This window comes from Ictidomys tridecemlineatus, chromosome 2, assembly GCF_052094955.1.
Source record: "Ictidomys tridecemlineatus isolate mIctTri1 chromosome 2, mIctTri1.hap1, whole genome shotgun sequence".
In the NCBI taxonomy this organism is placed as follows: Eukaryota; Metazoa; Chordata; class Mammalia; order Rodentia; family Sciuridae; genus Ictidomys; species Ictidomys tridecemlineatus.
Genome location: NC_135478.1, coordinates 15887012 through 15899674, shown reverse-complemented (window position 1 = coordinate 15899674; position 12663 = coordinate 15887012). Strand labels below are relative to the sequence as shown.

The window sequence follows — 12663 nt, the reverse complement described above, 5'->3', positions numbered from 1 at the left end:
CACTGAGCCATATCCCCAGTCCTATTTTGTATTTTATTTAGAGACAGGGTCTCACTGAGTTTCTTAGTGGGGACTTTGAACTCTGGATCCTCCTGCCTCAGACTCCCTAGCCTCTGAGATTACAGGCATATGCTACCGTGCCCAGAAAATACTGCCATCTTAAACAGTTTTAAATCTTCCAGTTCATGAAGGTGGAATATCTTCCTTTTTAAATATTTTTCATTGGACATAATATTTTTATTTTATATATATGAATATGATATGGCTCCGTGGTAAAGTGGCCCTGGGTTCATTCCCCAGTACAACAAAAATAAAAATAATAATTTTTTTCTAGTTGTCAATGAAATTTTATTTTTTATGTATTCATGTGCAGTTTGAGAATTGACTCCAGTGCCCCACACATGCAAGGCTCCACCACTGAGCTACAACCCTAGCCTACAAAAAAATAGTAATAAATTTAACCAAAGAAGTGCAAAGACTTATACACTGAGAAAGAACTTAAAGACATAAATAAATGGCTAAGCACAGTGATCTGCACCTGTCAATGCCAGGTGTTCAAGAGTCTGGGGCAGAAGGAGTATAAGTTCAAGACCAGCCTAAGCTGGGGATTGAACCCAGGACCTTGTGCATATGAGGCAAACACTCTACCTACTGAGCTGTATCTTCAGCACCACCCCCTCAAAAATTTATGTTTTATATTTTTAAAAAAGAAGGGCTGTAGCCAGGCACAGTGGCCAAGCCTATAATCCAGCAGCCTGAAAGGCTGTGATGAGAGGATCACAAGTTCAAAGCCAGCCTCAGCAAAAGCAAGGCTCTCATTGAGAACCTGTGTCTAAATAAAATACAAAATAGGACTGGGGATGTGGCTCAGTGGTCAAGTGCTGGTACCCCCCAAAAAAACAAAAAGCAGGTGGCCTGCAATACAGCTCAACTATATAGTTCCCCTGTTCAATCCTCAGTACTATCAAAAAATGGGAAAAAAAAAAAAAGAGAGAGAGAGAGAGAGAGAGAGAGAAAGAAAAGGCTGGGGTTTTGGCTCAGTGGTAGAGTGCTTGCCTAGCATGTGTGAGGCCCTAGGTTGATCCTCAGGACCACATAACATAAATAAAAGTATTGTGTCCACTGAAAAATATTAACAAAATACAAAAGAAGACATTCCATGAACATGAACTGGAAGATTTCAAACTGTTTAAGACAGCAATATTCTTTAAATTGATTTTCAAATTCAATACAGTATCTAAAAATTTTAACTTCCTTTTTCACAGAAATTGACAAGCAGATCCTAAAATTCATATGAAAATGCTAGGAATCCAGAATAGCAAAAAATCTAGAAGCTCGGCATGTTGGTGCAGGCCTGTAATCTTAAGAATTTGGGAGGTTGAGGTGGGAAGATGGAAAGTTCAAGGTCAGCCTCTGCAACTTAGTTTGAAAGTAAAAAATAAAAAACAATCTTGAAAAAAGAATAAAGTTAGAAAACTCACACTTCTTGATTTCAAAACATACTACAAAGTTGAGACAGTGTGGTACTTGCATAAGGAAAGACATGTAAATCAATAGAATAAAATCAAAGTTCAGAGATAAACCTGTGTATCTATTGGGTAAACTGACTTGCAACATGGATGCCAAGACAATTTTTTTTAATGACAAAGATCTCAATACTCTCCAAAGTAGTTATGCAATTAGTAAATAAGCACATCAGTCATCAGGAAAATCAAAATTACAATGAGCTATTCCACTTCATACCCATTAGGATAGCTATACTCAAAAAGATATCAGCAAGTCTTTCGAGGATATGGAGAGAACTAGAACCCTCAGATACCGATAATAGGAATATAAAATGAAAGGCAATTTTGGAAAACACTTTGGTGGTTCCTCAAAAGGTTAAACACAGTAATCACATGACACAACAATTCCACTTCCAGGTATACCTATGCAGGAAAAATGAAAACCTATGCCCACACAAAAACATACAAAGAATGTTCATAGCACCATTATTCATATTAGCTAAAAAGAGAATTGACACAAATGTTCATCAATAGATGAATGGATAAACAAAATGAAGTGTATCGATGTAATGAAATATTATTTAGCCATAATAATGAAATAAATGGTTGACACATGCTATAACATGGATTAACCTAAAAACAACAGGCTACATGAAAAAATTGATTGACAAAAAGGCCATTTATTGTATGATTCCATTTATATGAAATACTATTTATTGTATGATTCCATTTATATGAAATACCATAATGGAGTAAGGAAAATTTGTGGTTGCCAGTGGATAGAGGAATGAGAAGGAACAGGAAGAAACTGCTAAAGGGTTTGGGGTTTCTTTTGAGGATGATGAACATGTTCTGGAATTAGATAGTGGTAATAGTTGCAGAACACTTTGACTACATCAAAACCCACCAAATTATATGCTTTAAAACATAAGTTTTATGGAATGTATCTTTTTAAATGTGAAATGATAAATGCTCAAAGATAAATATTAATAAATACTTATTTGGTTAATAAAACAAAACATCAAAGAAAAAAATAACCTAAACTAGGAAAGTGGTTACAAAAGACTTTCTTTGGTTTTTTTCAAAGATAAGAATTTACTGAAGAATAGAAACAGGAACAAAATTCTCTCAATGCAAGAGGGGACGCAAGAGCAGGTTTTCCCAAAGAAAGACAATAAATAAAGATTGACACCTGAGCTGATATGAATTGAACCAATCCTAAAAGTCTTCCTGATCCCCTAACCCCTCTACTCCCAAATTCTTCCTAAGCTCAGAAATCACTTATTTACCTGCCACCCAAAGCAACACTCACTCCCCCAAATTATTTATTTTTTTTTTATTTTCTGGGTTTTTGTTGTTGTATTTTCTTTGATGTTGTTTGTTCGTCTGTTTTGGTAGTACTGGGGATTGAACCCAGACACCCAGCCATTTTTATTTATTTATTTTTTAATTTTTGGTACCAAAGGATTGAACCCAGTGATGCCCTACCACTGAGCTACATCCCCAACCATTTTTTATTTTTTGAGACAGGTATCAAAAAATTGCTGAGAATGGCTTTTTTATAATAATTTTTAGTTGTCAACCAATCTTTATTTTATTTTTATTTCTATGAGGTACTGAGAATGGAACCCAATGCCTTACACATTTCAGGCAAGTGCTCTACCACTAAGCCACAACCCCAGCCCCTTGGAATGGCTTTGAACTTGCAATCCTCCTGCCTCAGCTTCCCAAGCCATTGGGATGACAGTCCTGCACAACTGCACCAAAACTTTTTATTTTATTTTTAGACAGGGTCTCACTAAGTTGCTAAGGCTGGCCCTGAATCTTCAGTCCTTTTGCCTCATCCACCTGAACCACTGGAACTAGAGAAGTGTGTCCCCACACCAGGGAAAGCTACAACTATTTATATGTTATTCACTATAAGTCAGAAACTACCTATACTTTGTCATAATGAAAAAAAAAAGAATCATATAACCTAATTTTGGTCAACAATCAAAACTATTAAAATGATCTAGCTATGCTGCCAGGCATGATAATGCATGCATATAATCCCAGCAATTTGGAAGTCTGAGGCAGGAGTCCTGATTAAAAGTTTGAGGTCAGTCTCAGCAATTTCTTGAGACCCTCAGCAATTTAGCAAGATCCTATTTCAAAATGAAAAATAAAAAGTGCTTGGGATATAACTCGGTGGTAAAGCACCACTGGGTTCAACTTCCAGTAGCAGAAAACAAAACAAAAAACAAATAAGGGAAAGAAAAGAAAAGTTGAACTACAACCTTCAGTTTTAAGATGTAAAACATTTTAATCATAATTTTAAACACAAACTATAGAAAATCAAAACCAAGATCTCTCTTGGATATACTTCCTAAAATAGTAAAGAGAAAAATTAAGCATGAAATTTTGGCTCTAATTACATACTACTAGGGTATTATGTTGATACTCAGTGATTTTTTTTTTTAAATCACCCAAGTGAAAACCAGAAAAAAAAAGTTAGTTGTATAGACACGGGAAGGGTAATGGAAACAATACTCAAAATAATCCCTTTGGAACAACGGACAGAAATTAGCAAAGAAAAGTGGAAATGTTGGGGCTGGGGATGTGGCTCAAGCGGTAGCGCGCTCGCCTGGCATGCGTGCGGCCCGGGTTCGATCCTCAGCACCACATACCAACAAAGATGTTGTATCCACCGAGAACTAAAAAATAAATATTAAAAATTCTCTCTCTCTCCTCTCTCTCTCTCTCTCCTCTCACTCTATCTTAAAAAAAAAAAAAGTGGAAATGTAGCTCAATGATAGACCACCTTGGTTGGCACATGTAAGGCTGTGGGTTTGATTCCCAGCACCCCCCCCCCCAAAAAAAAAGTCAAACATACGGTTCAGAAAAACCAACCAACCAAGGACAAAGACTTGGCTTAATAGCACTTCTAGGAAAAAGATATAGAGATAAGTTTTCTAGTAGACAGATACAAACTAACTTTGAAAAATAAATATTAAAAGAAAAATAATTTATTCTAAAACAGCACTGATGGAAAATGACTCAGTAGTAAATTCCCTATGGGCAGGGATTATAATTGAATTTTTTTTTTTTTGGCAATGGATACTGGTGATTGAACTGAGGCACTCTGAGCCACATCCCCAGCCCTATTTTTTTTAATATTTATTTTTTAGGTGTAGATGGACACAACACAATACCTTTATTTTTATGTGGTGCTTTGTGGTGCTGAGGATGGAACCAGAGCCCTGCCCATGCTAGGCGAGTGCTCTACCACTGAGCCACAATCCCAGCCTCCACAGCCCTATTTTACATTTAGAGACAGGGTCTCATTCAGTTGTTTAGGGCCTCACTTTTGCTGATGCTGACTTTGAACTCACAATCCTCCTGCCACAGCCTCCTGAGATGCTGGGATTACAGGCATTCGCCACCGTACCCAGCATAATTGATTTTTTTTTTTTTTTAAGATGATGTCGCACTGTTTCCAAGCTGGCCTGGAACTACAAAAGCACACCATCACGCCCAGTCATAATGAATTTTATAATCACTTCATTTCAAAAGCCTAACACAATATCTAGATTAGACCATATCTTACAAACTTTGACAAACTGTAGCATGTACAAAGGATGATGCCAACATAGTAAAAAAAAAAAAAAAAAAAAATCAGCACATTTCATGAGAAGCATCTGGAGGAAAAAACAACTGTTTAGTCTGGAAAAGAAAAAACTTCAGTGGGGCAAAATAACTGTCATTAAAGAGCTGGAAAGTGGAATTTGGAGATTCACAGAATAAAAATAACTGGGGGTAGCAAAATTAGAATAACAGAACAGAAACTGTAGGGAAGCAGATTTGAAAGCATCTTCAGGGAAGTCTTCCTAAAATGACAAATTTGCAAACATGGAATTGGTTGGTAACCACCAGCTATGAGTTCCCTATCTTGAGAAATACCTGTGTAGAGGACTGGAGAGATATTACATTATATGCAAAAAACTTGCCTAGATCATCCTTAAAATCTCTTCCAATTCTATGACTGTACAAGTAGAAAGAAGTTCATGAAAGGAATTATTCTTGTCCTCAATACAAAAAAAGATTTTTAAAAAACTGCTAAAAAACAGTAATTTCTTTAACTAGAAGCATTCCATCAAAAAGGGACAAATATTAACTAGTTAGCCAATATACTTGATATGAAGAGACTTCCTTGCTTGGGATGAAACACAGCACTGAAAGTGAGTACAGGTCATCAATTTGAGCTAGACACTCACTTCCTGTTTGGCCAGAGGCAAATGATTTCACCTCTCAAACTGAAAAACAATAATTTAAAATCCTGAAGGAGCTGGTTGTAGAGCATTTTCCCAGCATTCAGGGCCCTGGACAAAAAAATAAATTAAATACCAATATTAAATAAAAATAATTTAAAGTAGTTAACACCTGCTAAATGCTTCAGAAATTTATGTAACATTTTTTAAATTTTATTTGTTAAGCCACCCAAATTTCTTTGTCAGAAAAGATGTTACAAATAAGCAAGAAGGGGAATACTAGAAGGAATTCTCTGATGCTGGATTAGAGTCAGATATCACATATGAAAACAGATAGAAAAATAGATATATGCACACATGTGAGCATGCTTATATATGTGGATATATATGCATATGTCCATATACACATGCATTATTTCCTAGTTCTATCCCAAGAGGACCTAGAAGCAGTGATACCCCAGAAGAAACACACATTCAGAAACCAAACTTTATCTTAATACTTTTTTTAATAAAAGAAACCAGGGCTCCTTGGAGAAATGGCTTAGTTTAGCACTGGGACAGAGAAAATACAAAATAAGAAAGGAGCATCTTACAATATCAAAAAGTCCTAAAACACAAAAGTGTGTGTGTATGTGTGTGTGTGTGTGCGCGCGCGCACGCACGCGCGTGCACATAAAGAACACAGACCAGGCATGGTGGCTCACACTTGTAATTCCAACACCTCCAGAGCCTGAGGCAGAAGAATCAAGATCAAGATCAGCCTCAGCAATCTAGTAAAGCCCTGAACTTAGTGAGACCCTGTCTCAAAATTTAAAAAAAAAAAAAAATGTTTAAAAAGACTGGGGATGTGACTCAATTGTTAAGCACCCCAGGTTCAATCCCTGGTACCAAAAACAACAACAACAACACAGGTACCAATGTTAAAATGGCCAAAGCTGGAATAAACTAGCAATAAAATACAGTATTTTTTTTTTAAAGAGAGAATTTTTTAATTTTTTTTTTTTTTTTTTTTTTTAGTTTTCGGTGGACACTACATCTTTATTTTATTTTTATCTGGTGCTGAGGATGGAACCCAGCACCCCACGCATGCCAGGCGAACGCGCTACCTCTTGAGCCACATCCCCAGCCCCCAAAATACAGTATTTTTTAATAACTTCATTTTATTTATGGTGCTGAGGCCAGTGCCTCACTTTACCACTGAGCCACAAACCCAACGCCCAAATACAGTATTGGATTGCTAACAAAAAAAAAATCATCAGGGACTGGTGTTATAGCTCAGTTGGTAAAGTACTTGCCTCACATGCACAAGGCCCTGAGTTCAAACCCCAGCACTTGAAAAAGAAAAGAAAAAAAAAAATTCACAAGGCCAGGCACACTCCTGTGGCTCACACCTGTAATCCCAGCGGCTGGAGAGGCTGAGGCAGAAGGATGGAGAGTTCGGCAAATGTGAGGCACTAAGCAAAACAGAGCTGGCTCAGTAGAGTACCCCTCAGAGTTCAATCCCTGGTACCAAAAAAAAAAAAAAAAAATTAATGAGTCCATGTTGATATAAGTGATTTGATGGATAAAGAAATGGAAGGGGGCTGGGATTGTGGCTCAGCAGTAGAGAGCTCGCTAGCACGGCAGGATCAGGGTTCGATCCTCAACACCACATAAAAATAAACGCATTTGGGGGCTGGGGATGTGGCTCAATCGGTAGTGCGCTCGCCTGCCATGCATGCGGCCCGGGTTCGATCCTCAGCACCACATACCAACAAAAGATGTTGTGTCCGCCGAGAACTAAAAAGTAAATATTAGGGGCTGGGGATGTGGCTCAAGCGGTAGCACGCTCGCCTAGCGTGCGTGTGGCCCGGGTTCGATCCTCAGCACCACATACAAACGAAGATGTTGTGTCCGCCCAGAACTAAGAAAAAATAAATAAATATTAAAATTCTCTCTCTCTATCCCCCTCTTTATCTCACTCTCTTTAAAAAAAAAAAAAAAAAAGTAAATATTAAAAATTTCTCCCTCTCTCTTCTCTCTCACTCTCTCTTTAAAAAAAAAATAAAAAAATAAAAAAAAATAAAAAATTCTCTCTCTCTTTAAAAAAATAAAAATAAAGGCATTGTGTTGTGTCCATCTACACCTGGAGATGTGGCTCAGTGGCTCAGTGGTAGTGTTTGCCTGGCTTGTGTGAGGTCCTGGGTTCAATCCCTAGCATTGCAAAGAAAAAAAATTCACTGATGAATACTAAAATGAGTGGATGAAATTTGAAGGACAACTCAGATCTCTGTATAGCCTCGTAAGCATCTTCTCATAAGAGTTGTGGGAGGTGTTTTGTTTAGTTTTGTTTAATACTTGGGATTGAACCCAGGGGTGCTTAACCACTGAGTCATAACCCCAGTCCTTTTTATTTTTTATTTTGAAACAGGGTCTCACTAAGCTGCTTAGGGCCTAAGTAAATTGCAGAGGCTGGCTTTGAACTTGCAATCCTCTTTACCTCAGCCTCCCTAGACACTGAGATTACAGGTATGTGCCACCACACCCAGCTACCCTATAAGTATTATAAAACACACTATAGTGATTTTTAAATATGCCCACAATATCCTGGATACCCCTCTCTTGAGATAGAGCTTAATTCTTTTCCCCTGGAGTACATATGTCTTGAGGACTTAAATTTTCCCTTCTGAGATATAAAGACAACATCACTTTAACTCATCAAAGTTATGTCAGTAATGAATCATGTTAGTTATCTGGTATTCACAGATTTAATGTGACAATAAGGGCACACCAGGCCTGGCAAGGTGGTGCATGTGCCTATAATCTCAGTGACTCAAAAGGCTGAGGCAGGAGGATCACAAGTTTGAGACCATCCTCAGCAACTTAGCCAAGATACTCAGGACTTAGGGAGACTCTGTCTCAAAAAACTAAAAAGGACTAGGTATAGTGCCTTGGCCCAATACCAATAAAAAAATAGGGCATATCAAGCTAGAGGGTATATAGTTCACTGCTAGAATGGTGAAAGGTATCCTGAACACATATGAAGCCCTGTGTTCAATAGTTCAACATGGGAAAAAAAAAAAAAAAAAAAGACAGTGAGAACTGTGGTATTTTCTTGGTTTCTCTCTCAAATTGACAAAAATCAAATGAACCACCAACATACTTTCCATTGGGTCAAAAATGTTCCTCTAAGGAAAACTGTTTCAACCCCACAAACACATGAACTATTCATGTTTAATGTAAAAAAAAAAGAAGGAGGAGGAGGAGGAGGAAGAGGAGGAGAAAAAATAATGTCAAAAACTTGAAGTGTAGGGGCTGGGGCTGTAGCTCAGTGGTAGAGTGCTTACCTTGCATGCATGAGGTACTGGGTTCAATCCTTAGTTTAATTTATAAAAATAAATTCAAAAAAATACATTTAAAAAAAATTTTGAAGTGTCAATAACAAGAACTTATAGTCCATGGATGGATTACCAAATTTAGAAACAAGATTAGGAAAAAGACCAAGGCACTGAGATCAGGAAAAACCAACTCTCTGACTAAAGTTAAGTCATCTAGACAAGAAAATTCAAAGCCTATAATGGTATGTGCCTATCGTCCCAATTTTTGGGGAGGCTGAACAGAGGATCACTTGGCTACAAACCAGATCAGCATGGGCAACTCAGCGTCTTTAAAGAAGAAGAAGAAAAAAAAATGAAAAGAAGGCTGGGGTTGTGGTTCAGTGGTAGAGTGCTCACCTAGCATGCACGTGGCACTGGGTTCAATTCTCAGCACCACATAAATGTGAAATAAAGATATTGGGTCCACCTTAAACTTAAGAATAAATATTTTTTTTAAAAATGAAAAGAAAGAAAATCCAGGTGTTTCCTTCAGTGTCAATAAACAATGGAAAATGACTTTTTAATAAGCAACTTTATTTGTATATTTGAGAATTTATAAAATATTTTTTTAGTTGTCAATGAACTTTTATTTTGTTTATTTATATGTGGTGCTGAGAATCAAACTTAATGCCTCACACATCTAGGCAAATGCTCTACCACCAAGCCACAACTCCTGCCCACTTTTAAGAATTTTAACACAGGGATGCTGACAAATATATGAGATGACCAAAACCAACCAAATAACCAGAGTGGGAAATGTATTTAAACACACCCCAGCTCTTTCCAACTTTAGTTCATGGGTTCTTACAATGGGAAAAGGGAAACTCCCTAGGCTTCTGGAACTTGATTAAAACATCCCTTAAACTAGGCGTGGTGGGGCACGCCTGTAATCTCTGTGGCTTGGGAGGCTGAGGCAGGAGGATCTCGGGTTGAAAAGCCAGCCTCAGCAACTGTGAGGCCCTAAGCAACCCCAGTCTCCAATTTAAAATACAAAATAGAGCTGGGGATGTGGCTCAGTGGCCAAGTGCCCCTGAGTTCAACCCTAGTACCAAAAAAATAAAATAAAAAAATCCCTTAAGAATATTCAGTGCCCTCATTCTAATTTTACAATCAACTGCCTTCTTATTACTGATTAAGCTGCCAGCAACAATGAAGGTGTCTTGGTCAGTGGCTAATTAAATTCAACTGTGTACATGACACTCAATACTTCTGACATAAATAAACTGGCATCTGGTTTATCAGTCTCTAGAGTTTACTTTGCATTAATATACTCCCAAGCACTTGAAATCATGCTGTGTGGACCAAAATTCTGAAGTTTCTAAACTACTTTATAGAGGTCAGAGAGACCTAGATGATGGTTTAAATGTCATTTTACTATCTGTGTAACTTCAAATTCCTGTCTCATTCTTCATCTGAAAATAAATAATAAAACTAGCTCATGGGAGATGGTAAGTGCTCAAATTTTTATTTTAAAGTTAAATTTAAAAGGAAGAGTATAACTGAGGTTAAACATTTCATATGAAATGTAGTAGAGACAATTAAACTCCATCAATTTAAACGACATCCCCTGAAGAGATTCCCACTGTAAGGAGTAGAGAAAAGCAAAGTTAAAAAGTTGCAAGTAAGTGCAGACTTGGGAGGCTGAGACAAAAGATCCCTAGTTCCAGGTCAGCATTAGCACTTATCGAGGCCCTCAGTAACTTAATGAAACCCTGTCTCAAAAAAATAAAAAGGGCTGGTGATGTAGCTCACTGGTTAAACTCCTCTGGGTTCAATCCCCAGTACTGAAAATAAATAAAATTAAACTAAAACTTAAAAAAAAAAAAAAAAAAGTTGCAAGTAGGGGCTGGGCCTGTGGCTCAGTGTGAGAGCACTTGCCTGGCATTTCTGAGGCACTGAGTTTGATTCTCAGCACTGCATATAAATAAAATAAAGGTCTATCAACAACTAAAAAAAAATATTTTAAAAAAAGTTGCAAATAAAATGCCTACACTGCATTGTACAGATGGAGTCTCTTCTTAGCAACTCTAATGTTGTCTACCAAATAGTAATACCCCACAATAGTTAGAACATGACAACTGTTCACTCTAAATCCATGTGCTCAGCTTGGATTCAGAATTGATTTATAAAAATAGCTGCTGCTGTTGCTGGTCTTTGAATCTCTGCGTTGAGGACTGGGCAATGTCACCCTATAGGCCCAGAGAAGTTGTATTCCCCCTCACCACACCCATTTCTCTGCCTACCCAGCCAAGCTGATGGCACCCCCTCCTGTCTCTGCAAAACACTATTCTCCCTCCTCCAGGGCTGAGTGAGCAAATTACAAGCACAAATATCCCCTGATGCAATGCCACAACCATCCCTGGGAAAGAGCAGGGGCAGTTGCCAAAAGCGCAGCAGCAGGGAAATGGGCGGGAGAGAGAGCAAGAAACACTGCAATGTTATGCAGCCAGGGAGAGAGAATTGAGAGGCCCAGGGGAGCAATACTGTAACTGGACCAGAGGAAAAGGAGAAAAGGGGTTTTCCAATAAAAAGCTGGGTAACACTAATCTTTCCAAGGAGTACATGCTTCACCCTGAGTACGGGTCCTAAAACACAAACCTAAGGTGATTAGCTACCCAAAGCAGCAAATGCATTTAATTTACACGTTTCTGAAGGTAAAACCCCACTCCGAACGACCCAAAGGACCATTTCAATAAAATTGAGCTAACCCAACGTACCAATGAAGAACCTGTTTCATGTGCTAAACCATAATCTCTGCTCCAACTGCTCCTTCTCTAGTCCCTGTCCCCACCCTCTTAATGCCACCCCTTCCCATTCCCGCAGCCATAGGACTTTAGTCCAACTGCCAGGGCCCACACGCACACAGCAAGAGCCGCAGCTCGGGCCCAGTTCTCTAGACAACCCTCAGCCCCACCCACAACCCCCGACAGAACACTCTCCAAGACTCCCCTCAGTCCCACGTCAACTGACCCCCTAATGCCTCAGGAAACAACCCTTGAGTCCCCCACATGCCGAGCTGCACCCAGGCCCCAGACTGAAGCTGCCCCTTGCCTCTGAGCTCACCACACCCGGAGCCTGAGGCGGCCACCAGCTTCACCACCCATGACCCCACGCGGGACCTGAACCCGCCGTGACACACAGCCCCGGGGCCGCGCCTCGAAGACGGCGAGGTCACGCCCGCAGGCCCCGCCCGGCCCCTCCCGGTCGCCCCACGTCCGGCGAGCCCCGGCCACCGCCCTTCCCCGCCCTAGGCAGCCCTGCGGGGTCTAAGTGGACGCGGGGCAAGCTCGGGCAGCCCCGGGACAGTGGAAAAGCGGCCCTCGGATCGGTCGCCTACGTCTGACCTACCCGCCGCCGCCGCCGCCGCCGCGCCGGAGCCGGAGGGAACCGTGAGTACCGGGTAAGGGCCGGAACAGCCGAAGCAGCCGGAGCAGCCGGAGCCGGAGAGCGAGCCGAGGGGCGGGGCGCAGGGAGGCGCCGCTTCCTCGCCGCCCTCTTGAGGCCCGGCGCTAGGGCAGAGCACCGCCCCTACCCAGCGGGCGCCGCCGTCGAGGC

The 12663-nt window shown here is 39.9% G+C and overlaps 1 protein-coding gene across 23 annotated transcripts in view; it reads right to left on the bottom strand.

The window, feature by feature from the left end:
- Map4 (microtubule associated protein 4) overlaps window positions 1-12590 on the bottom strand; it is a 170648-nt gene extending 158058 nt beyond the window's left edge. For 15 of the 23 annotated variants that reach the window (XM_021731468.3, XM_078037945.1, XM_078037949.1 and 12 more), the window contains exon 1: window positions 12172-12194. Coding sequence is in view for 1 of the 23 variants with exons in the window: in XM_078037954.1 (XP_077894080.1) it covers window positions 12172-12212 (41 nt within the window). In the remaining 22 variants the exon portion in view is untranslated. Of the gene's footprint in view, window positions 1-7143; window positions 7256-12159; window positions 12288-12445 lie in introns of those variants that run through there. The other 8 variants (XM_078037950.1, XM_078037951.1, XM_040290211.2 and 5 more) reach the window with 6 other exon arrangements.
- Window positions 12591-12663: the final 73 nt, after the last annotated feature.